Source organism: Juglans regia, chromosome 3 (assembly GCF_001411555.2).
Source record: "Juglans regia cultivar Chandler chromosome 3, Walnut 2.0, whole genome shotgun sequence".
Lineage (NCBI taxonomy): Eukaryota > Viridiplantae > Streptophyta > Magnoliopsida > Fagales > Juglandaceae > Juglans > Juglans regia.
The window spans coordinates 24,309,200-24,335,412 of NC_049903.1; the positions used below are offsets into that span (position 1 = coordinate 24,309,200).

Sequence of the window (26,213 nt, forward strand, 5' to 3'; positions counted from 1 at the left end):
ATTTTCCCCATAGATCAGAAGCAACCAGTATCACTTTCTCAGACTGAAAACAGTAGCCACAACTCTTTGAACACCAGCAACACCACTCTCAGAGTTTTTGCAGATAGTAACACGAACAAAACTCCTCTTGGGAGGAGACGGCCGAGAGGACTTGAGGTATATAGTGCCAATATATACACACCTAGTGCAGATTCGGGTATAGCCGGATACCCATATCTACATCCGGGCAAACAATCCTAGAAGCCAGGTCCTAATATTGAAGCCAATATTTCCCATTTGCTTATCATGTGATTCCCTAGTTACAATAAAATGCTAGGACTACATTAACATTACCTAAATTGTCTCAAGAAAGGAAATTGGAGAAGATATAAAGAGAAAATTAAATGAGAACAGAAAGAATAATTACAAAGTTTGTATACAGATTGTTCATAGCTATCACTTGATGATCAGTGATCTAAGCTAAAAAATTAACTTTGCTCTTATAGTGTTACACATCAAAACGTAGATACAAGACCTATACCTAGCTCCTCTGCAAGCTCATCCCATACAGGAAGAAGTGTGAAGAAGACGAGGAAAATAGACAACAAAACAAGAGTTTTCCTCCATGTTCCGACATCTGTCACGTCATTTAAACATGGTTTTTCTGGATTTCTCTGAAATTAGAACATCCACAATCGATTACTAATCGCTTATTAGAATGTGATTTATAAGTTGAAAAGCATGGACACTGAAAATTTCCATTTTCCTATTGTTTTAGGCCTCGTTTGGTTACACAAACCATCTCATCTCATTTCATCATTACAACTTTCTCAAACTCCCATACAAATTACAATAAACAATTCAACTTTTTCAAAACAAAAATAATATTAAAAAATTATATTCTAAGAATATTTTATTTAACTTTTATCTCATCTCATCTGTGTAACCAAACGGAGCCTTATTGTAATTTGAATACCTGACATATTAGCACATATAGTCCCCAAGGAAGTGACAAAGGTCCACCAAGCTGAAATATGAAAAGGATTAAGAGGTCAATATGTGGATAGAAATTATATATTTCAAAGAATCTATATTGAAAAGAGTTACGGAATTGGTGCTAATCGTACAAGGATGCAAACATACCATAAACCATGGTATCTTAACTTTCTTAATTTTTTTTGGTGACCTGAGAATTTTCCTTCTTCAAGACATTTTTAAATAACCAAAAAAGTGAGTTGAAAAAACAATATTGGAAATATTCATGCCATTAGGTTATAATGGCAATAGAATAAGAGCAGATGAACTTTACCACTCCCAATCCAAGCAACGTGTAAGTTGTCAAACCATAACCAATGAGAGCATTTTTACCAAAAGCACCCTGACAAAAAAATTATTGATTTGTCAGTATTCGATACATAATTCAAGATGAAAATAGCTAGACTCGTAATCAAATACATCATTTATTCCACATGAAAAGCCAATAAATAGACATGCTTTTATCTTTAACTAAGTCCAATATAGCCCTTCTTTCATCAAACAAAATTGCGAAAAATTCTACAGAGATAACAAACCAACATTCTATAAACTAAGCAAATGTTAATGAATTCGAATGACAGTGTTCTCACATCCCTTCTTCTCCTTTTGAGAAAATTAAAACTTGAACCATAAAATGGAACACATATATACTTCTTTACATTGCATATGGAATGAACAAAAAGTCACCCAAATTTTGAATCTGACTTATGCCCAGTGTGAGGAACTGCCTAACGCAAAAGGAGACAGACCATTCTTGGAGTTGAGTAGAAGGCAAACATGAGAAATACTCCAATGATCTAAGGAATTAGCAGCAGACACTGCAAAGTGCAGCCAATCCAGCACGTGGGCAAGCAAGAATCTTGCAAAAGCTCAGATAATGAGTCCCACAACAAAGTGGAGATAAGTGTGCCGTTTCACTGAAAGCAAGCACAAAAAGGCCACTTACCAAGAAGGCAAGAACGAAGAGCCGCAGAAGCCAGTAAATCGGACTAGACGAAGAGTTACCCGCCAAGGCGAGTAGCAATCTGGAAGAGATTGGGTATGTGAGGGAGCCTTCCGGAAGTACACAAAAGTGCTCAAAAAAGTGGTAGTACTACACACAGAAGCCCCATTCCATCTGAAGGTCATGTCCAAAGTGATTCTGCAATGAAAGGTGAAGGTTTGATGGATCATGTCGTCTGAACGTAGCAGTACAACTCAAGCCACGACCGAGACCCTCTTTCGAGGAAAGTCAAAGGACCAAGCATGCAGTATGTCTCTGTCATCCAGTAGTATGACAAGGAAGGATTAAATAAAGTCCTTACCGCAGATTCGGAGTCAGAAAGAACATATGAAAATCCCACCCTATTTAAAGGACTAGGACGTGGGACGAGATCTCACTTTTGATACTTTGATCACCAAAGAACTCGTAAAGTCAACTGCTTTGGAAAGCAAGGAGTAGAGAGGCGACGAAAGGATTTCCAACATAGGAAGATGGGTTAGCTTCGAAGACAGTGCTGAGAAATGTAGGGTGAATGTTGAGTAAAGGGCATTGCATTATCTCTGTAACTTCCCTCCCCATTCTACAAGCATGAATGAATATTTTGATCGTTATGTTCATGCCTATATTTACGCACTGATTCCCAATGTTTTGAATATTTGAATGTGTTAACTGTTTTCAATACATGAATCTAAATCCCTGTGTGGGAACCCAATATCTCTATGTGAGAATACCTATCTCTATATGAGAATGTCTATCCATGTGTGAGAAGTCAGTAGCGTGAATCTATAATCATGAGACGGGACGAAGAATTCCCCCGAACCATTCCCGCAAAACGTTGTCACGTGCTTCACACGAGAAGGAGAATGCCTCGTGAGGATTGGGCTGGAACAATGTTGTCTATGGCTTCACCTGATAGTCGGGATATAGTATTATCCCATGGGTGCATAATCTTTGTAGTGGCCCTTAGATTCATAAACAAGCATTAAAATGCAGATTTCCCAATTAAAAATCCCAAGAAATTATGTAGAATACCTGCACTGCTCTTCCACCATCAAGGCATCCCACTGGTAGCATATTGAAAGCTGATGTTGTCAAGCCACACCTGCAACAGTTTGTATGGTAAGTAATCTGCACATTGTTGACATGGCTTTAATTCAAAGCTGATTCTCACAGGAGATTTCAGAATTTCCTAGTTAAGAAAGGAGTGCTTTGGATGCACTTCTTATCCAAGCCAAAATTGTTTTTCTTGCTGACTATAGGAAGCTTTCTCGAGTTCTTGTTTTAGCCAACTAAGAAGCAATATATTATTGGTCTATTACGCCCTATGTGAAACATGAGTGATGAGAGAAAAACCACTGGCCAACCGGGTAAAGAAGAACAATTTAAATTTAACTGTTCCTGTGTGATTGTTTTGTGGTATTTACTGTGATCGTGATTAATTGCACAATGCATCTCTATAAAGACAATAAGATAGTCCATGAATGGTTGGTTACCATCCTGCAATCACAAGAGGATGAATCGAAACTGTTGCAGCATGCATGGCTCTGCACAATGATAATGTCAACACGTCACCAAAATGTTACATAACAAGAAATGCAAATGAAATTAAATGATCTAATCACTGAATCAATGAGAATTCATAAGACCCTTGGCGGCATTTATTAGATTAATCAAAATGTGCATCACCACCAATGAATCTATGAATGTCTTCTTAATTTGCATATCATAAAGGTTATCAGTTCAACAAAACCATGTATGCAAGCAAGGGACATACGCATAACCAAGAGTAGCTCTACTGACGAGTCCAAGAAGCAAAGAACCTTGAAACAACATGCTTGGAACCTGCACAAAATCTCCCGCAGCATCTTGATTTAAGGAGAGCAATAGCCCGACAGCAAACATTGATAAAGACAGTGCGGCACCAGCAAATGGACCAGCAATTGATATGTCTACTTTTGTACTTCGATCAGGAAGAATAGATTTGAACTGCACCAATTAATAGTTGATAAGCAGCAAATATCCACGTAGAGAACTCTAGACTGTACTGGTAGAAAGTTCCATCTATTGTATCAACCATACTAATCATTAGCAGTATCAGAATAGACACTTCTCTCCGTTTTTGTTTAGTAATTACCTCAGGCATCCAGCGGATTAGAAACCCTGACCGCAGTAATCTTACAAGTGGGTTGAAGTGCCATTAGGCCTAAAAGGCATTGGAGGTGTATAAAATATATCAACATTTTTATATATTTGTTTTATCTGTTTTTATATCTGTTTTGGATCTTTGCTTATCTATATAGGGCGCCATTTGTGCCAAAAATGTTTATATATAAATATATATATATTTTATCAGTTAAAAAAATCTATATATATATATATATTACTGATCAAAAAAATATAAATAAAAAGTTTTGGCAAAAATGGCACCCTATATAGATAAGCAAAGATCCAAAACAGATATTGCAAAATCCCTGGCTACGAATTCAAATTGCATAAAGTTAAGAAAAAAAGTTTTGGCTAAGAACCAGAGATCAATTAAATGGAAAAAAATGATCTTCCATAACCAAAAAGTCACACTTGTACATCTAGCCATAGACGGGTCGAAATGGAAAAATGTCATATCATTTCATCACCATCATATGATACATCATAAAGCATTAGGGGGGAGCACCGACATAGTCGGAATTCAAATCTGAACTCCAACTCCGACTTGTGTAGACTCCGATTCGACTCCGACTCCAAGTTGTCGGAGTGGAGTCGGATTTGGACTTGTTTTGGATTTTTTTTTTTTTAACTTCATATTTAGCCCACTTTTAAAAAATAATTTTTTGTGTGTTTTCAAATTTTAGTTTTTCCAAAAATTAAAAAGTAAAACTAACTAGACTTATCTTATAGTGTCAAATTACATGTTATTATATTATACTAGTGTCTAACTTATTTATAACTTATTTTTAATGTCTAATTACATGTTATTATACTTTAGTAAATTAGTATTATTGTTATTAACTTATTATACTAGACTTATTAGTTATTTCTATACTAATGTCTAATTTATTTATATGCAAGACTTATACTAGACTGTCTAATTACATGTTATTATACTAATGTCTAACCTTTTTTATCAGTAAATAGGAATTTTATTAAATATAGGTGAAGCCAAGTACACGGGACATATTAGAAAAAAAAAAGTTATAATCTTGTCCGTTGTCCGTTCACGATCCTCAAAACTCCGACTATTCCTCTCCATCCATATGCACCACCATAGGCAAATCGGTATCATCTTCCACATTGCTGCGATTTGAGAATTACCTCGAATACCTTGCCAGCTGGCCAAAAAGTCAACAACCCTTCTTGGCATTACCCAAACAAGTCCCACCCTAGCAAAGATATCATTCCATACGCTCATGGCTACATCACAATGCAATAATAGTTGATCCACAGACTCCCCACTTTTCTTACGCATATAGCACCAATACAATACCATCAATTGGCGTTTTCTTAGATTATCTAAGGTAAGAATCTTCCCTAGTGAAGCTGTCCATACAAAAAAAGAAGCTTTTAGGGGAGCCTTAGGTGTCTTTTTATTTCTCTTAGGGCCATCGGGCTGGGAGATTTTTCCCTTGAATTACCCGAGGTGTATTTACAAGAAACTCCTTGTTGAGGTCATCTGTGCACCCTCGGGATTAGTCGGGATGCTGTTCTCGGACACCTGATGCCAATAAAAAAAAAACCGCAAGAACATCTACAGCCACCACTGAAACTTAGCAACCACAACCCCCTGACAAACCCAACACAATTGAGTGCTAACAAATGCATACAGAACTAGTTGACTTCTAATCAACACAATAGCCATTTCCTGTGACTTATCACAACAATCAATCACCAGTTTCACAAGACCAACCTCACAGTCACAACTTCAAAGTCATAACACCCACTATGAGCATAAAAAACTGGCCACCAATTAATCAATCATCACAAGGGATTTAGCTGTGACGCCACCACGAGTTGCGGGATCACTACGGGTCTCACCACCGACTCCAATAGTCATGAGAACACCCATAAGGCCTTCTATGCTATCTTACAACAACACACCAGTCAAAATTATGAAAGAAAACATTTAACTTTTAAGCAAGATTCTTGATGAACTTGAAAGATGGCAGAAAAATGTTCCATGAGTATTGGCCTTGATCATGTTAAAGAACCCTTTATTGCTGGATGTGATTGGCGACAAAAGGGAATTGGTATTGACCATGTCAAATAACCTTTTAATGCTGGATGTGTCTGCGGAGTTATGTAAAATGGTAATGACTAGTTGAATAACCGTCCAATGCCCAGATAGTAAATGCTCAAACACTTTCCTGGGTCATAAAGAGACTTCCTTCCAAACATGAGACTAGCATTACTCAAATATCTTTAGAAAAGGAAAACAAAAACTGAACAAGCATGCAAATCATTTGTGCATCATTGACCCAATCATATAAAATCACATGGCAAACCCGCCCCCCCCCCCAAAAGAGAAATAAAATAAAAAATGAATACCTCACTCAAATCTTGTTACACCCCCAAAATAGAGCTTCCTCCACTTACTGCATTCAGATCAGATATGGAACTGGCATGCCAAATTAATAAAATATACTCACTTGAGTAATTGCACCGAAGCTGCCAAGGGTAATGTTGGGAATGAAAAAAGGAATGCTGAGCTGTACTTTCTTTGGAAAAGCAGCCAGAAAATGCCCAACTTCCTGCACACAATCACGAAAGACTGGATTTGATATCTCATATTTGCTTTTCATGAAAAAATAAGCAGGCAATGATAGAAGAGATAGGCCATCATGTAGAAATAAAACAAAACAAAACAATCAAAAGAAAAAATCTAACCAAAATTGGGAATACAATATCCTCAAGAAGATAAATAAAGAAATAATTCAAACAAAAGTTGATAAATCCATAAACTCGTGCTTGATAATGAGATTTCCAATAATTGAAAACACATACACGATATGATTTTATCTTTTAGTCAAAATCTGTAGTTATTGTTAGCATAATTCAGAGTTAGCGAAGATGGAAATGTCACCCCTTCTGTAGTTAGTCAACTCAAAATAGATGGCTTTTGATGGAGCTTGCAACATTGAATGGGTGAAATAAAAATCTGTACCACTTTTCAAACATAAGACTATCCCAAACCACACCCTACCACCTGTTCCAAACTCCTGGTGAAAATCCAGCAGTTACCACATTTTCCAGTGTTGGTACTGGCAATTAGATTCTCTAATCAAAATATTGTAAACTAATACGCACTACTCGTAAACTATTTGAAATAGAAAATCATCAATCTACAATAGCATGTGTCCATAGACACATGCAATATCAAAATTAGGTACCAAATGTGATTCCCCAATGCTTTTCTGTGGCTTTCAAATATGTGGTTTCAGATGGACTAGGAATTTTTATACTCGAAGAGAACGTACACAATCAATATGTGGATACTTGCAGAGAAATCAGAAAGGAGTTTTTGGTCCAACCCCTCTATGATATGGCCCATTTAATATTCACTCCATGTGCAATTTGTTTTAAAAAAAAAAACAACCCTGCACTAAGAGTTACTGTGGTAGGACCCTTTCACTACCTATAATACTCGGCATTCAGTATAAGAAAGTGGTAATTGGGAATCCCACATTGTTAAGAGGGAGAAATTCTTGCCATTTATAATGATACTAATAGACTCCAATTGTAACCTTGACTAGTCGTAACGACCCAAGGAAAGCCCAAAGCCACATCATTTGAAAATACTCTCAAAATGACTAGTCAAGGTTACAATTGGAGCCCATTAAAATCATTATAAAAGACACAGCTCAAGTCCCACACTCTTGGCAGGGAATAGCATTTGTGACAACTGTAAGAAAGTCTAGAGCCACATCTTGGCCTATTCTCCAAAATGACTATTGTAATGGCCCAAGGAAATCTCAAAGCAACAACTGAGCCCATACCCCAAAATGACCAGTCAAGCTTATAATTGGATTATTGGAACCCTTGGAACTATTATAAAAGACAAGAATTACACTATTTATTTGGGGTATTACACTATTTATTTCACCTATCATTACTAACGGAAAAAGGTTGCAATCAGTAGACCACCATGTAGAATAATTAATTTTTTTAAACAATCAACAAATTTTAAAAATAGTAAAACAAACACAACTCATTTATTTCTTCTTATTCCTTTCATTCCATTAGACTTCTCAAGACTCAAACAGAAAAAGAAAAAGCTTTTTCTTGTTAAACAAGCCATATAGTTCCAATAGGAGTAATGGATTCTGACTCACATGGTAACTAAGAAAGATTATGATTTTCAACCTGCAAAGTCGAGATAAAAAAAGAAGTATTTTGTAATTGTTTTTTAGTGGTAGGTTTTGCACCAATGATCAAAACCTGCCCCACCCCGCCTCTCCCTTTGCCACATGAACTAAGGGGTAAAAATGACCAAATGATAATATATTTGAATGCCACAAGCGGATAATGGAATAGATGTTAGTGTGCAATCAATGCAAATTAACTTAAAAGGGGGCGTATATAGGACAATCTATGGTAGGTGATTTAAGCCCTAGAAATCTACAAAAATAATAGAAGTAGATTATGATTTGCATAATAAGCATAACAAATGTTAAAATATGCAATGGGAAGCTTTTTTCATGCCTCTATATTACAATAACAGACAAAAAGTAAAAGATTTTTGCTCACATGAAACAATAGAACTCCCAAGACACCATAAGCTAGAGGCAAAGCCGACTCCACAAATGGAAATAGCAGTTCCATATCTGGTGGTTCAGTGGCATTTGGATCTGTAAAGTACTTTACTACCTCTGGAGGAAGTCGATTGAGCTGCTTAAAAAGAAATGTGCAATCAATGGTATATGTCCAAAATGACAAACGAATAAATAGTTGAACCATTGTGATAGCCTAAAATACATAACATGAGGATTTTCTAACTACTATCTAGTGGAGAATACTATGATGTAAACTTGTACATGAAATTGTATACCTGAGATGCAATTCCTAACTCCACAGAGGACCCAGTGGTTAGAAGGAATAACAAGAGAGCAATCACATACTGCCAAAGTGTAGTTGGCCCCGGTTCTGAAACCTCTTTTGGCAGCAATCCAAAGCTAACACGTGGTCCACCACGAGGATCTGGTCCTTCTGAATTGGGTTCTTCGACCATAAAAAGGTTGTATTTATGACTGGTGACCTCAACCAGCTGACTCTGAAGTTTGGCAAACACCTCTTCTCTCTTCCCCCTTAAATTCCCAAGGAAAAGGATGCCCTCGGCAAGGTCTCCAAACGGCTCTTCTTTGGTAACCCAGAATGTAGAATAGCCAAAAAGTTTTTCCTTTATCAACTTTACATCAGCAGGATCAACCTTCTCTGGTCCAAGGAGTTCCATCAGTTTAAAAGAGTCAACTTGGAAGTTGTTGTAAACAGGTCTGACCGGAGATATATTTTGTGGCTGAAGAAGTAAACATGGACATCCTCACATCAGCAGTCATCTTTTAGAAATATGCATTGGTTTGTGGTCGTTTTTTTTTTTTTTTATATATATTTGATTTTCATTAGCCATCACGTTATGTGGTATATATGTTTAGGAATTCGCAAAGGAGAAGTTACACCCACACCATAAGAATCACCAACCTTAGAACATTAGCAGATAGAAAATCAGGGCTTAGTTGAAACTAATGCTCTCTTAGAGGCCTTATAAGAAGCAGATTACGGAAAGAGAATTACTTGTCTCCACTAATATCCTACGAAAGTGATTTTACACGCTGATGTGTCAGTCATATTTCTATTGAGTTGAATTTTTTAGTTAACTTTTTGTTGAACTGAGAGTCTAAGACTTGCCAAGTCAGCGTGCAACTTATTTTTTGTAAAAAGCTTGTGCAGATGTAGTAGTTCTCTCATTCAATTTAACTCAGAATTCAATTCAAATATCGCGTCAAAATCAATCAATCTTGAAAATAAAAAAAGGGCCAAGCTTTAACCACAGTTCAGCCAATAAGCATGTAATTTTTTAAATAACAAAGAAATTTAAATTAAAACGTAAAAATATATATAGAAATTCCTTACAAGAATTACTTTCCGGTAAAGCACTTCAATTTGGCCATTTTAATGGTCGACACCTACACTGAATTGAGCATTTGGAAAGCATTTCCATGTGAATCTTACGAAACAAATTAATTTAAAAGCTTAAGAGATAAACTAATTGTATCATAAAATAAAATGAAGAAAATAATCATAAGACCGTGGTTGTTAATTGTAATTTCTAAATCAGAATTCAGCTTTACTTTCGATTCGAAATCAGCCCGGAAATTTATAAAGGAATGGCCAGCCTAATCATGGTGCAGTCAACAAGTACGCAATTACTTTTAAATAGGACATAAAATTTAAATTAAGACGTAAAAACAATACCCTTGAAGAAACAGAAGCAGGCGGAGCCGTTTTATCCGAATCGAACTCTTCTGCGGGTTGTTCAGGCAGTGCCGTCTTTGTTCCCTTCGCGTTTGAATCTCTCGATGATTCACTACTCTCTCCATTGCCATTACTATCATTGTTAGCACTAAAACACCTAAACTCGCCAAAATTCGTACACGAACCCGTCCTCTTCAGCTTATACAAACTTTCTCTGCACAAGAAACATGACTTCCTAGATTTTCTAAGCTCCGGGAATCGAATTCTCTCTCTGGATGCATCGGAACGAGGGATTGAAAGCAAAAAATTGAAAAGCACGGGTGTAAAACTACAGCCCGTGAGCGTTCCCATTTAAAATCAATAAACCTCAAAGAGGAAGAATACTACGAGACGGCGATATTGACAACTGAAGAATGCGTCTGAAACGTTTCAGTGCAGCATTTGAGAAACGAAACAAGAATCTGGGAACTGAAATTGAAGGAAAATGAGAAGCCGAGAAAATGGAGTAGAGGGAGAAGAGTGAAGGGGGGAGAGAGAGATTCGAGCACGTTTGGCTGTTGGCAGTGGCACAATATCTCCTTTCCGCATTTCAAAACAATAATGAATAATATACATATCTTTTCCGAGTCTTTTTGTTTTTCTTCCTGGGCTAATGTAACAGTTGGTGACGAATCTCGTCTCTTATCCGCAAGCATTCTATTCCTTGTTCCTTCAATTTTTTCTTAAATTTTAGTTAAAAATGACATTTTTTATAATTTTATTTATTTTAAAAAAATATTCTACGTCATATTCCATATCATTTTCTTATTCTATTAAAATAATTTTTTTTATTCTTTTTTTTATTACTTTTTTCTCTTACTTCTATTTATAAATTTAACTATTCAATATTTTTTCTTATGTTCTGAGCTATTACTCTAGTGTATATTTTAAATAAAAATTTAAATTATTTTTAATATTTTTAAAATTATTTTTTAATATTTTGTAGTTATTTAAATTATTTTTAAAACTATTATTTAAAACAATAACAAATATAAATATGAGAAAAAGTATAAATGATTGGAAGAATAATTAATTTAATTAAAATGAATAAAATATTAATAAAAGTGATTTAAGAGATGAATAGTGGTTCCCTACATTTGGAAAACTATTGTTCATCCTCTAAACTTTTTTTCTAAAATAGGGATTCAGATGGAGGGAAGTTTTAAGAGCATTCCTTAAACTTTTCTTCAAATTATAGGAAAAAAGGGGTTATGGAGCACCAGATGAAAATACTCTAATGCATGTTACGATACGGTATAGGCTTCCCATGATACACTCGTTCGTTCGGGATTTCGAATATGCTCTCCATCTTCCTTCATTTTCCTTTTTTTTTTAAGGCTCTCTCATCTTTTATTTACAAATACAAAAATTATACGTGCAGTTATTTTTGCGTATTTTTTATACACTTCACTATTGTAATTGACTGCATCACTTTTTTTAATATAAAATAACTGTTTTGACAAATCACATTAGTGGAGTGTATAAAAAGTACACAAAAATGATTATATGTATCATAATTTTTTTTTTTATATAAATCTCAAAGTTATCTAACAAAAAATATACGAGACTTACACACTTTAAAACTATACAAATCATTTTATTTATTTTAAACCAATAATATATCATTATAAATAGAGGATTCTTTTATTGTTTCACTTATAACTCTACTCGTTTCTAAAAAATATATATAATGATTAAGACATCACATATTTGTATTAAGAGTAATATTATACACCACACTCTTATTTTATTTTAATCATATTAAGTAATATGTGGCACATTTATCACCATTAGATGATAAAAAATCATGTAATAAATGATCATTTAATAGTGATAAATGTGACATATTTTACTTAGTAGAATGAAAATAAAATAATAGTATGGTGTATAAAATTTTCCTTATATTAAATAGAAGGCGTTAACACATTCGCGTATAATAGCATTCTAGCCACTATATATGCACTATGATTACTTTTATTTTCTTAAAACTTGAAATTCCTTCAAAGTTTTGATGGAATATATGTAGGATCCTTGTACTGTGCTGCTCAATTGTTACCGCTATTGTGCCATCCAGTTCTTACTGTTGGGAGTGCTCCTTACAATAATTTCTTTCTTTTTAAATATTTTTTTTAAATACAAAAATTTATTAATAGTCATTTTCTTAAATATTTAAAAAAAAATTAAAATTCACTAGAGGTCAAAATCTCGAGGGCATATGTAAGACTCACTTCCCATAGGTGTAGAAACGCTAGTGAAATATGAAAACTTACATAAGTTAAGAGATCTAATATAATAAAATTATCTAAATCTCAATAATTTAAAACAGAACATAAATTATCTTGTAAGCTGAAATAAAATGGCCCAAAAACATGAAAATATAAAAGCGTTTTGTTGTGTAAAATAACTAACGATCATTCGAAACAAAGGCTGACCTATCTACTCATCAGTCATCAACACTGTCCTCCTTATTTGGACATTTAAAAACATAAAAGTAAACAAAAAAAAGTCAAATAAATAGTAAATCGTAAACATATTTAAATATAGATTTTTCTTGAAAAACATATTTAAATATACTTACATAACATATGAAACAGCCAATAAATTCTTTTATCACATTAACCTCCCCATCATTCACTTTCCTTGTGGCTAACACACTATTACCCCTATGTATAAAGGTCACACTTCTTATTATCACAAGAGGAATTGCTTGCTGCTTGATTAACACTCTTTTTTCTAATCAAGCATGCTATTAAGAAAATAGAGCGTATTTCAAATAGTTTCGAGGAAGATTATTTCCACTATCTATATATAAGATACAATCTGTAATACTAGAAATGGGTATACAATCAAAAATTAAATTGGTTCATGCTCATTACGCTATTGAGTGTGCACATCGATTTTGAGAACGATATAATTTAATTACTCTCCAATCTTCATGTGGATGAAGGTTTTGCCAAATATCATCTATGATTGGAGTTAATTGCTCGTGTGGGTGAGGGGCTTATTATTAATGGCATCAATAACAATTTGCACATCACCGTCGAGAAGAGATGGACCCTTCTGAAGATTTTTTGTTGCTTGCGAAGCCAAAAGAGATGCTAATGCCTCTGCTATGACAAGATTCATAGTTGAAATTAGGAGTGTAACCAGTCCGATTTGGTTCGATTTTGAGCATATTTTAGAACCGAACCAGTATATACCGGTTTTGAGATTTGAAGAACCGATACTGCATCGATTACACCCCTAAATCGATACTTTTGATTTTACCAGTTTCGGTCTAATTTTTTCGATATATTATATAGTATATTATAGTACATAATAATATAGTGAAAATATATTGTAGTATATTATAATATATTTTATAATTGTATTATAGACTATATATAGTGATATATTATATGATATAATATAGTGATATAGTATTAATATAACTATTAATACAATAGACTATAGTGATAATATATAGTTATTTATATAGGATTTTAAAATTTAATATTATATTAATTAGGATTTTATCATATAATACAAAATTATTTTATATATAACTATATATATTATATATAAAAATTATATATAATATAAAATATTATATATAAAAAATCATATAAAAAATATTCTATACAATAGAAAAAATTAAAAGAAAATACATATATATATATACATAAACCAGTCCGGTCCGGTGTTAGAAAAAGGAAAACTGGAACTGGACCGATTTTGACCAGTTTTGTGAAAAATGAAACGAGTACTGGACCGAACCAAATCCGGTATCGGACCAAACCCACTGGTTCTGTCCGATCCGGTTTACCAGTTTATCGATTTTTTTTTCACCCGTAGTTGAAATCTTTGAGGCTCATATTTCTACAATATTGCCTAATGAGTCCCGAAATACGGTTGAAGTGGTGGAAAAAGAGTCTTTTGATTTCAAAAGAGAAGCTCCAATGGTTCTGCGGTGGAGGTATCCATGTTGGTGAAAGATGGTCTTTTGATTTCAATTTCCATGCATGTATGTAGACTTGATAAATTTTTGCCAACTGGATTGTTGGTTCTCTAATTGAGATGGAAGTCTGGTTATGGACTACCTCATTCCGCTGCCTCCAAATGAAATCTAGCATCATCACTGCAAAGAGCTAAAAAGAATGTTTGTTCAAGTCATTTAGTCCCAATGACGCTAGGTTGATTATAAGGAGAATCCAATATGATATTGAGTTTAGTTGCAAGAGATCAAGGTTTAGAGGCTAGTAACTTTGTTGCCATAATATACGAGCAAAAGGGAATTCAATAAAAAGATAGAGTTGTGTCTCGCCCTCTTCCTTGCAAAAAGGACACTTTTCATGCTGAAGATTTGGGATCACCATTTCCAGTCGATTCCTAATTGGGAGCATGTTCCAAATTATTTTCCAAAGTAGAAGCTTGTGACAATCGTGGATTTTTAGACTCCAGATTTTTTGAACATGGAAGTGGGGAAGTTTAGTGGCGGTATTATATATGGGTTTTTTATTGCTAAGTGATAAGCAGTCTTCACTGAGAATTTTCCTGAATGGTTGGGAGTCCATATCATAGAATCCTGACTCAAATTACTCAAGGGAATGTGAATCTTTTGGATTTATGCGATGGTCTTTGGCTCGAAAAGAGTGCTCATTTTCTCAGTACTCCAACTACACAAATTGTTGACAGTAAGAATGAGATCAGAGACTTTCAGGAAAGAGTGAGTCTCATTCATAAGTTAAAGAGGTTTTGGCTTGAAATTTTCCAATGTGGGTATCCAAGGTTTCGACCAGACGTTTACTGATGAGCCGTTGAAAATTTGATAGCATCTACCTTTTGAAAGTAGTCTATTGTTTTCATAAGTCCCTTCCATATCCATGAGTCCGACGCTTTGGCTACAACTTTCCAAAAATCAACTGACTTAATTTATTTTTGGTGAGTATATCGTGCCATAATCCCATGTTTTCTTTGCCCATTTCTCATCCAATTTTGGCAAGAAGCAATAGATTCATATCCTCCATTAGCCCTAGTCCTAGACCTCGTTCGTTTTTAGGCTATCAAATGGATTTCTAAGAATTCAAAGTTAGCCAATGAGTCTGATTGTTAGAGAAACTCTACCAAAAAATTTTGAAGCTTTTATTCAAGGACTTATAGATTGAGTTTGGTAGCATAAAATAAAGCATTTGATATGAAGGGATCGTACTTGCTACTATTCTAATCAGCATTGTTTTACCAGCTTGCGAAAGTAACTTCGACTTCCAACCTTCTAATTTGTTATTGATTCTCTCCATTAAAACTGAGAAGCTATCTTTTTTGGAATGGTTGAGGGAGGTAGGGAGACCTAGATATTTCATTGTGGCTGTAGATGGCTGGCAAAATTCGGTTGATTGCAACTTTGATGGAGGAGTTGGTATTTCTGGTGATGAAGATGGGATGTCTTGCTGAGATTGATTTTTTGTCCCGGCCAAGCTTGATATCTTTCCAGATTTTTAGAAATTATTAGAGCACTCCTTTCCATAGCCTTGCCAAAAAAGATTAGATCATCTGCAAAAACAAGATGAGAGATTGGAGGGTAGTCTTTATTTAGGCAGATACCTTCAAATTTACCTTGAGTTACAAATTAAGCAATGAGTCTTGATAGCACCTCCGTGCTGAGTATGAATAGAAAGGGCAATAAAGGGTCACCTTGTCTAAGTCTTCTTTGAGGCTTGAAAAAACCTCTAGGGAATCTATTAATGAGGATAGAAAATGATGTTGTTGTTGTCACACATTCTCTAATCAGATTGATCCAATTGTTGCTAAACCCCACAACCTTCATCACAATGAACAAAAAATCCCATTATATATATAATCGAAAGCCTTTTCTATATCAAATTTTACGGCCATTTGTCCTCTTTTTCCAGATTTTTTCTTCAAATGGTAGAATAGCTCATGAGCTATTAATGTATTTTCTTTAATGTTGCGCCTAGGAACAAAGGTAGTTTGAAGAGGAGAAATTATTCTATGAAGCATGGTTTTGAGTCTGTTGGTCAGGATTTTTGTAATGATTTTATAGATGACATTTGTCAGACTAATTGGCCTATAGTGGTGAAGGGAGATTGGATTGGGACATTTTGGGATAATGGCAATACTAGTATGGTTCATTTGTTTCAACATTTTGCCATCAAGGAAAAAGTCTTGGATCGCCATGATGACTTCTATTTTAATAACGACCCAATAGTGTCAATAAAAGAGTGTTGTCATTCCATCAGAACTAGAACTACTTGATTAACTTGCTCATAACTTATTCATTTTTAGTTCCATTGTTTATGATCAGGAGGTGGCCACTTAATATCTAATAACAAATCTCATATGGACCACACCTTGCTCATGATTGTGTGCCTTACACATCCACTCATAATTTTGCATTGGAATCATGCATCTCTTATTGTCATTCTTTAAAAAATCATTCATGACTTGTCTATATGTGATGTTTTGCACAAATTCTTAATCTTCTTGTGATGGATGGTTCAAGAGATATTTATGAGATGGTCACAAAAGTGAGGAATGCATTGAGATTGATGAAGTATTTATTGACAAGATGTGAAAAGTTTAAGATTTTGTACAAAATAAAATGACTGATTGTTTTTCGGGTGCTGCAAGTGTGCCGCCCAGCTTTGATCGCTGGGCATGCCTACTAGTACAAATTGCACATTTTAATTTTCTTTTCTTTTTTTTTTACATTTTTTAAAAATCTTTAAATGTTTTTAAAAAATTAAAAAAAATATACAAATACACTAAAAGTCACTTCTTTAATCATTAAGTAAAAAAGAAATTAAGAAAAAATTAAATACATGAACGGTCAAAATGAGAGAGCAAACTCATAGAGCATACTATTATTTTCCAAAAAGATATCGCGTCTTAATGTTAAAACAAGGTGGAACACCATACATCTAATATGGAAACAATTAACAAAAGTCAAAAGGTATGCTTTGTCTTTTTGTCAAAGAATAAAAACACAACAGTCCTCTCTGTAAGGTGAGCTTTTTCAGTTTTGACTGGTGTCAAAGTTGTTTGTCTCTTAAGCTCGAGTTTGTAGAGATTGTAACCATGGTAGAAGATATTATGCGACGTTGTGAATCACTGAAGCTGACAGAAGAAGAACAAGAGGAGATCATCCTCTCAGATGATGTAATCTTATCATCAAATATCAAAAGGAAACAGTGTCTCCTTGCAATAATCTTTAATGATAGAACTGTAAACAGGGAAGCTTTTAAATCGACCATGGCTAAGGTATGGAACACAGAGAGCTGGATCACTTTCAAAGAGCTCGGTACAAACCAGTTCCTTTTGGAATTTCAGCTTTACTCAGATAAACAAAAAGTGGTGTAGGGGAGGCCATGGTCTTTTGACCATCATCTCATCTACATAAAAGAGTTCGAAGGTGTGTTATCTCCTTTAGAGGTGCAGTTCCATATCGAGCCTTTCTGGATTCAGATACAGAACCTTCTGTTTGCAGGAATGAATAAGGATATTGGAGTCCTAGTTGGCTCTGACATGGGGAAAGTCCTTGAGGTTGAGGTTGATACTGAGGGGTATGGCTGGGGTAGTTTCTTAAGAATCAAAGCTGAAGTTAACATTGCCAAGCCCATCACAAGAGGTCGTTTTCTCAATTTTAGTGATAAACAATTCTGGCTTTCTTTTAAGTATGAACGACTTCCCATGTTTTGTTTCAAATGTGGTCGATTTATGCACGGAAAAGGGAGCTACTCAGAGATGTCACCAAAGTCTCAGGCAACAGACCAATATAGTCAATGGTTATGTGCAAGCTTCTTCTCTTCAAAATGGGTCTTCCTGAAGAAGTATGGTGGCTTCGTGGAGAATGAGCACCATGGATCCTCTTGGACATGGAATCCAGAGATGAGAGAGGCAACAACCCCAGATTTGGGGAGTCCACATCACAAACAGTTAACGAGGCACCCATCCTGGTTAATGCAGCAGGAATTAAGGGTGTCAACTTGATGAGTGTATGAAAGTGTACTCTAATACCCTATTATTGAACTAAAATGCTAAAATGTGAATAAAAATCATAGAAATTAATGTGTATTCTTGAATTGAGTTTATATTTACTTTGGGATACTCCTAAGCAGATTTTTATGTTTAATTTCAAAGTCTATAAAAGAGCAAGTCAAAGCTCAGTCCAATTTAAATGAGGACTTTCAAATGGATAAGACATTATACAAACTAAAAACTTTCAATGAGTGTAGGACTTTTCAAATAAGGATAATGATGGGGTTTGAGAGCAATTTGGATTAAGAAAAAAAAAAGAAAAAAATACTAAAAGAAATCGCAAGAAGTCCAAGTCTGCAATTCGCTAGAAGACAACCTGTACTTACTTTAGTATTTGGATTGTACATTTTCACTCATATATCGGATTGATGTTATTCTTGATGCATTGGAAATCTATCTTAAAGGGATACAAATTTGTCTCTAATAAGGATTTCTAAATTCGAACTCTTAAAGTGCGTAAGTGGCTGACAAGCTAAGTCCTAAAATTTAGGCGATTTTTTATGTGAGAATCATAAAGACATTATGGTTTCTTTTCTACCCTATATAAGGATATCATTAGCACGAAATTGAAATTTTCTGGAGGATAGATGGCTCAGTTCTGAAGAGAGGAGAAAAATACTATTTTTATTTATTTATAATTCTTCCATGAAAAACTAAATCTTGGGTAAAGCCTAGGGTGGAAATTGATTGGTGAAAATATTTTGACTTTATTTCAATTTATAGATTAAGCTTTATTGTTTAAGATTTTAGGATTCAGTTCTCTATTTGTTTTGAATATTATAAGTTTGAGACAATTATATTAAATCTTACTATGGTTTGATTTTATTGAGTTATATGATTATGAATATATGATTGTGACTTAAACAGACTTTTCATGTCATTGATGTGATCTTATGTTGCACTATTGTTTGAGAACATAGTGCCGTCTTTAGATCTGATATTCATTTTTATATATGAAAAATATGGTTTGTAAAGGGAGAATAGATTCTAAAATTAAATTTGAGAAAGTAAATGAATATAATGCCATATCTTCCAATTAGGAATTTTGTGCTATAATTCTTAATTGTGTATATAGTTTAGATTGAAAAAGTCAGAATATTGGATTCGGTTGATGGAAGTCCGAATCTTTACTTGCCTTCTTATCCATGCCCTAATTTCATTTTAATTACGTGTTTTAGGTAGAATTTTCAGATTCTTGTCATATTGTAATTTGATATTTTCTTTTCAGTTTGTGTCTTGTTGTGTTTCTTCTGACTCCCTGTGGATCAACACCCTGAACTATACTATAACAATGCGTACTAGTTTGGGCCTAATTAAAGTTTGGCAGCATTGCCGGGAGGCGGTAACTTCGTTCCCTCTTTTAGCTCGTTGCATTATTATTATTTTTTGCTTCTTTCTTTTATAGTATTTTTAGTTTTTAATATTTCTTTACCTTGCATGCACAGATATAGAGACACCTTAGGTAGATTTGCTTGTAGGTCTGTGCTAGAGTTAGAATCAAACTTTTTAAATTCTTTATTTGACAATCCATCTAGTCCTGAAGAAATGAGTGAACACGAATATCAATCCACTAGAACTCTTCAGGATTACCTCTACCCTACACGCACAACGACACCATCATGCATCATATTTCCAGCCAAACACTCGTTAACTTGATTTCAAAACAGGGATGTTACAGCTACTTCCCACCTTTCATGGTTTAAATAATGAAAATTCTTATTTGCACATTAGGGAGTTTGAGGAAGTAGTTGCAACTATCCATAGTCATAATGCTATAGATGATGTTGTGAGACTTAAGTTCTTTCTTTTCTCTTTGAAGGATATAGCAAAGAGCTGGTTGTACTTACTAATACCACGATCAATAGGATCATGGAATGAGATGACACAAGTCTTCTTTAACAAATATTTTTCCCAGCATAAGACCAATGCTTTGAAGAGGCAAATCTCCACCTTGCACAAAAGGATAATGAGACTTTGTATCAAACTTGGGAGATGTTTAAGGAGTTGTTAAGTATGTGTCTTCACCATGGGTATGAGAACTGGTGCTTAGTTAGTTATTTCTATGAAAGACTTACACCTAGAGAGTGTCAATTCATAGAGATGATGTGTAATGGTGAATTTTTGGACTGGACCTAGTGCTACTGAGAGTGTCACACTTAGACTGGAGCTAGTGCTACTGAGAGTACAAATAGGTCACATCCTGCTAGAAATCCAAATCGTGGTGAAATTTACCATCTTAAAGAAGAGGATAACCTAAAAGCTAAGGTAAAAATGTTTACTAGGAAGTTAGAGGTGTTAAAAACTAAAGATTTAAAACCAACACACATGACTACTCTTATAGAGTCCTTTGGACCGTGTTTTGTGTGTTGTGGGGTAGATCACCTAGGTCAAGAGTGCTCCACATTTGTTGAAATGAGAGAAATGTATAAGGAACAATGTAATGTCTTAAGTATATACAAGAAGCCTTTTGCACATTTCTCTGATACCTACAATCCGGGTGGCGTAATCACCCAAATTTTAGCTAGAAATTTAAAAACCAGCAGCCTGCACAGCCACCTAGCACTTATCCTACACCGTATCATGCATATTCTTCTTCTAGGAACCCCTTAGAAGATACTTTACATGCTTTTATTTAGCCACATGGTAAAATTAATCAAAAGTTTGAGTCTTTAATTATGCAGGTTGTTGAGAAAAACAAGGAGATAAAGAGCCATGTATCCAAGTTGATAAATTCTTTGAGTGTGAATGAGCGTGTCAAGTTCTCTTCTCAACCTCAATCCACACCCCAAGGTCAACATATGACTCAAGGAAATTTAAAAGAGGTCAATACCATTCTGACACGAAGTGGTAAATCCTTACACATCTCAACAACTGATAAGCCAGAAAATGTTGAAGAGAAACAAAGCAATGATAATGCTGCCCAACGAAGCCGAGGTAATCAAGAGCCCATTTAAGGTATCATTTCCTCAAGTTTTAAAATCTGGTATGCGAACTTTGAATTCTAGCAATGAAATCTTGGAGAACCTCAGGCAGGTAAAAATCAATCTTTCTCTTTTGCATGTTATTAAACAAGTTCCTACTTATACAAAAGTTCTCAAACATTTATGTACAGTTAAGAGAAAACACCATGTTAAGAAGACAACATTCCTGATAGAGCAAGTTAGTGCTCTAATTAAGCAGTGAATTCCTCCTAAGTATAAGGATCCTGGTTGTCCAACCATTGCATATAATATTGAAAATCATGAGTTTGGGCAAGTGTTGCTAAATTTAGGAGCTAGTTTAAATTTGATGCCTTATTTCATTTATTTGCAGGTTGGTTTGGGTGAAATTAAGCCCACTTCTATTGTGCTTCAATTGGCTGACTGTTCAGTTAAGAAGTCGAGAGAGATAGTTGAGGATGTTTTGATCTAAATTGACAAGTTTTACTACCCTATTGATTTTTTAATTTTGGATACTCAGTCGGTTGTTGAGTCTGACTCTAAGATTCATCTCATATTAGATAGACATTTCCTTGCTACGGTTAATGCACTTATAAACTGCAGGAATGAGTTGATAAAACTATCTTTTGGAAACATGACCATGAAGGTCAACATATTCCAAATTAGTAAGCAGCCCAAGGATGACAATGAGTGACACCACACGTACATGATTGACACACTCATAAACAAAGGAGTTCACACAGCTCATGATTTTGATCTCATTGAATATTTTCATGTTAATTCTGAGTTTGATATTATTAAGGATTCATCTGATATTATCGATATTTGTGCTATTTTTTATAAAATTCAGGATTATGGAACACAGGCTTGGCAACCGAAATTTGAGGAGTTGCCTAAGAAAAGTGAAAAATAAATTCCTTCAAGCGTGGAGAGTCCCAAATTGGAATTGAAATCGCCACCTTCAAGTTTAAAACATGCATTTCTTGCCCTAGGTGACACTTCTTTTGTTAGTATTTTTTCGAAATTGAATGCGGGTAAGTTTAGGAAATTTCAATTGATCGAGTTAGAGAAGTTGAGAAATGATGTTTATGAGAACTCTAAAATCTATAAGGCTAAAATGAAAACGTTTTATGATAAAAATATTGCTAGGAAGATGTTTAAGCCTAATGACCGAGTATACTTATATGATTTTAGATTTCACAAACACCCAAGAAAATTTCGGTCTAGGTGGACTGACCCTTTTGTAGTGAATCATGTTTTTGAAAATGGACTGGTAGAAATAGAGGATCTTAGGGATGGCCGGGTCTTTAAAGTAAATGGTCATCGCCTAAAAATACTTATTGATAGACAAGTTCCTAAAGTGCAAACCCGATTTATCAACTTTGACCACACCATGCAGGTATATTTTTTTTATTTCTTTCTTTTCTTTTTTCTTTTTTTTTTTGTATTTCATTCATTTTCTTTCTTTTTTGTTTGTTGTTGTTTTCTTTGTTTTCTGTTTGCAGGATAGTGTCATTTTGCAATTTCAGTTTGCCATCTCTTATGCTTACCAGGCTGCCCACGTCACACATCAAGTGTATTATGCCCTCTTCAATTGCTCTTCATTCAGTTTTGATTCTTAAACATTGAGGACAATGTTTCGTATAAGTTGGAAGTGGTGCAAATTATGCATTCACAAATGTTTGTTAGAACTCTGTGGCACGTTTACATGTGCCAGAGTTTTTTTTAGCACCACATGTACATCCCTTCATATGTGTACTTATTCTCATGCATCACCATCTTAGTGAATTCAACAAACTCATCTTGATCATTATGCTGAGGTATTCACAGGATTTCTAATACACTCATCCAAGTTTTGTGGTAAGATGGTGGTTTGACACATGTATCTAGAGAAGTCTTATGCTTAAGTCTTTATGTGTGAGTTTTGGAGAGGATTGAGAGCCATCAAATGCTGAAAATTGCGATAAGCATTCATTGATTTTTTGAAATGGGCAATTCTTTTGAGAATATCATTGTATAGTTTATGGTGTGATGACAGATATACTTGAGATATGATGAATGTCAACTTAAGATTAACGTTTGAGCCTTTCAAGCCAACCCTTTCAATTATAAACCCCTAGCAACCAACTTTGAGTCAAGAAACACATATAGTTTTTTTTTCTTCATATACCTACATTATCCACACCTCTCTACATTAGAGTACAACATATACACTGTTTTTTCTTATTCTTTTTACTTCCAAGTGTGTACTAGATGGGAAATTATTTTCTTTGCAAAGAATAAAAACAAAGGGAAGAACACGAGTTACTAACTGTTCAAGTGAGTTAGCTTTAAAAGCAGAAATACCAAGGTAGGGTAGAAATAGCAAAATACCAAAGTGACATATAATTGTTCACCAAATTATAAAAAAAAAATGAAAAAGAAAAGAAAAGAAGAAGAAGACATTATTCGATGATTTGAAAGGTTAAAGAGTACATCAAGTGAAAAATGTGGTTTATTGAGATGTTTAATAAGATTCCATATGTATGTAATTGAAAGTTTTTTAATCATTTTCCTTTTCTTTTCATATATCTTAACCTAAGCCACATTACAACCTCTTATTTTGACCGTTCTGATCCCAAATAAACCTATAGAAAGAATGGTTGAATTCTCATTTGTTAGTGTTTCTATCATAAGATCAATGCTTGTTTGTTGCTTGTTCATAATTACCTATATCTCCATATGATTGTGTGTACACCACTTCTCAACTCCATTGAGAGAGCCCTTAGATGAAACGTTATTATACCCTTGAGTTCTGGAGTTGAACCTTTTGCTTGAAATGTTCTTGATATTGCATGTGTCAAGACTTGTAGTAAGATGATTATGATTTGGAGAACATACACACACACTCTATGAATTGCTACAGATGTATTGATCTTGATGAGTTATTGGATTCCTTATATTGTTTTGATATGTGAATCTGAAAAATATGAATTGATGGGCTATTTTTTAGTATTTTATTTAGTCTCTTTCATCTCTTTGTATAGAAATTACTAAGGCCTAGCAATAAGCAAGTTGGAGGGTGTGATGAGTGTACGAAAGTGTACTCTAAATACCATATTATTGGACAAAAATACTAAAATGTGAATAGAAATCATAGAAATTAATGTGTATTCTTGAATTAAGTTTTTATTTATTTTGGTATACTTCTAAGCAGATTTTTATGTTTAATTTCAGAGTCTATAAAAGAGCAAATCAAAGTCCAGTCAAATTCAAATGAGGACTTTCAAGTGGGCAAGACGTTGGAACAAGCTAAGAATTTTCAACGAGTGTATAACATTTTAAATAAGGATAATGATGGGGTTTGAGAGCAATTTGGGTCAAGAAAAAAAGAAAAAAATACAAAAGGAAACCACAAGAAGTCCAAGTCCGAAATTCGCTATGAGATAAACTGGACATACTTTAGTATTTTAATCGTAACCTTCCACTCACATATCGGATTGATGATATTCTTGATGCATTGGAAATCTATCTTAAAGGGCTACAAATGTATCTCTAGTAAGGATTTCTAAATTCAAATGCCTAAAGCATGTATGTGGCTGACAAACTGAGTCCTAAAATTTAGTTAATTTTTTATGCGGGAATCATGAAGATATTAGAGTTTCTTTCCTACCCTATATAAGCATATCTGATATTCATTTTATATATGAAAATTGTGGTTTGTAAAGGGAAAATAGATTCTAAAATTAAATTTGAGAAAATAAATGAATATAATGTCATATCTTCCAGTTAGGAATTTGATGCTATACTTCTTAATTGTATATCTTGGATTAAAAAAGTCAGAATATTGGATCCGGTTGATGGAAGTCCAAAGTTTTACTTGCTTTCTTATTCGTGCCCTAATCTCGTTTTAATTATGTGCTTTAGGTAGAATTTTCAGATTCTTGTCATATTGTAATTTGATATTTTCTTTTAAGCTTGTGTCTTGATGTGTTTCTTCCGTCTCGACACCCTGAACTATACTATAACACCGCATACTAGTTTGGGCATAATCACAACTCAACCCATGATAATGGTTTTTTAACACAGGAAGGACATGTGTATTCTGTTGATTGTAATCCTCCTGCTCTCAGAGATTCCGTGATTTGCTCCTTTTTTGGATTCTCTACTCAAAACCAGGATAGTCTTCCCTAGGACCCTAGTAAGTTTCCCAATCAGGTAAGTCCTTTGCATCCTATATCTCATTCTATTACGGGTGAGGATATGATGATATATGAGGACTTTACTTTTAATAACCCCCCAAAGTCAAACCAGCTGGGTGATCCTGCTAAGCATGACCTCGAAAACAAGGAGAATACCTCTAGCAAGCTTGTGAGAGTCAAATCCTGGAAAAGAAAGGCAAGAGGGCAACTCTCTGCCCTCTCAGATGTAACAAACAATATCACTAATCCTTCTTTTGTGATAAATGTTAAGAGGACTGCGAGGGAGGGGGTTAGTACTCGAACTACCCACGCAAACAAGAAACAAAAGCAACAACTCAAGCCTAATCTGAGCAAAACTCAGGCATATTTGGTGGAGGTTGCAATGCAGCCCCACCAGTCCCAATGAACTGCTTGAGTTGGAACTGTCAAGGGCTAAAGAACCCTTAAACAGTTCAGGAACTTCACCTCTTGGTGAAATGAAATCAAAGCAACCCAGCTTGGCTTTGCTCTTAGAAACCAAGTACAACCATGGTAAAATGGAAAGTAGAGGTAGGAGTGGGGGGG

The 26,213-nt window shown here is 34.5% G+C and overlaps 1 protein-coding gene across 1 annotated transcript; it reads right to left on the reverse strand.

Annotated features, from left to right (window-relative positions):
• Positions 1–356: 356 nt before the first annotated feature.
• On the reverse strand, positions 357–11,055 carry LOC108982989 (probable zinc metalloprotease EGY1, chloroplastic). The gene is made up of 10 exons (XM_018954491.2): positions 10,457–11,055; positions 9,036–9,500; positions 8,735–8,875; positions 6,637–6,738; positions 3,771–3,982; positions 3,490–3,540; positions 3,029–3,098; positions 1,289–1,357; positions 956–1,006; positions 357–653 (listed from the first exon to the last, which is right to left on the reverse strand). The coding sequence occupies exons 1-10, from the start codon at positions 10,805–10,807 to the stop codon at positions 495–497; spliced, it is 1,671 nt and encodes a 556-aa protein (XP_018810036.1). The 5' UTR covers positions 10,808–11,055; the 3' UTR covers positions 357–494.
• Between the last annotated feature and the right edge of the window lie 15,158 nt (positions 11,056–26,213).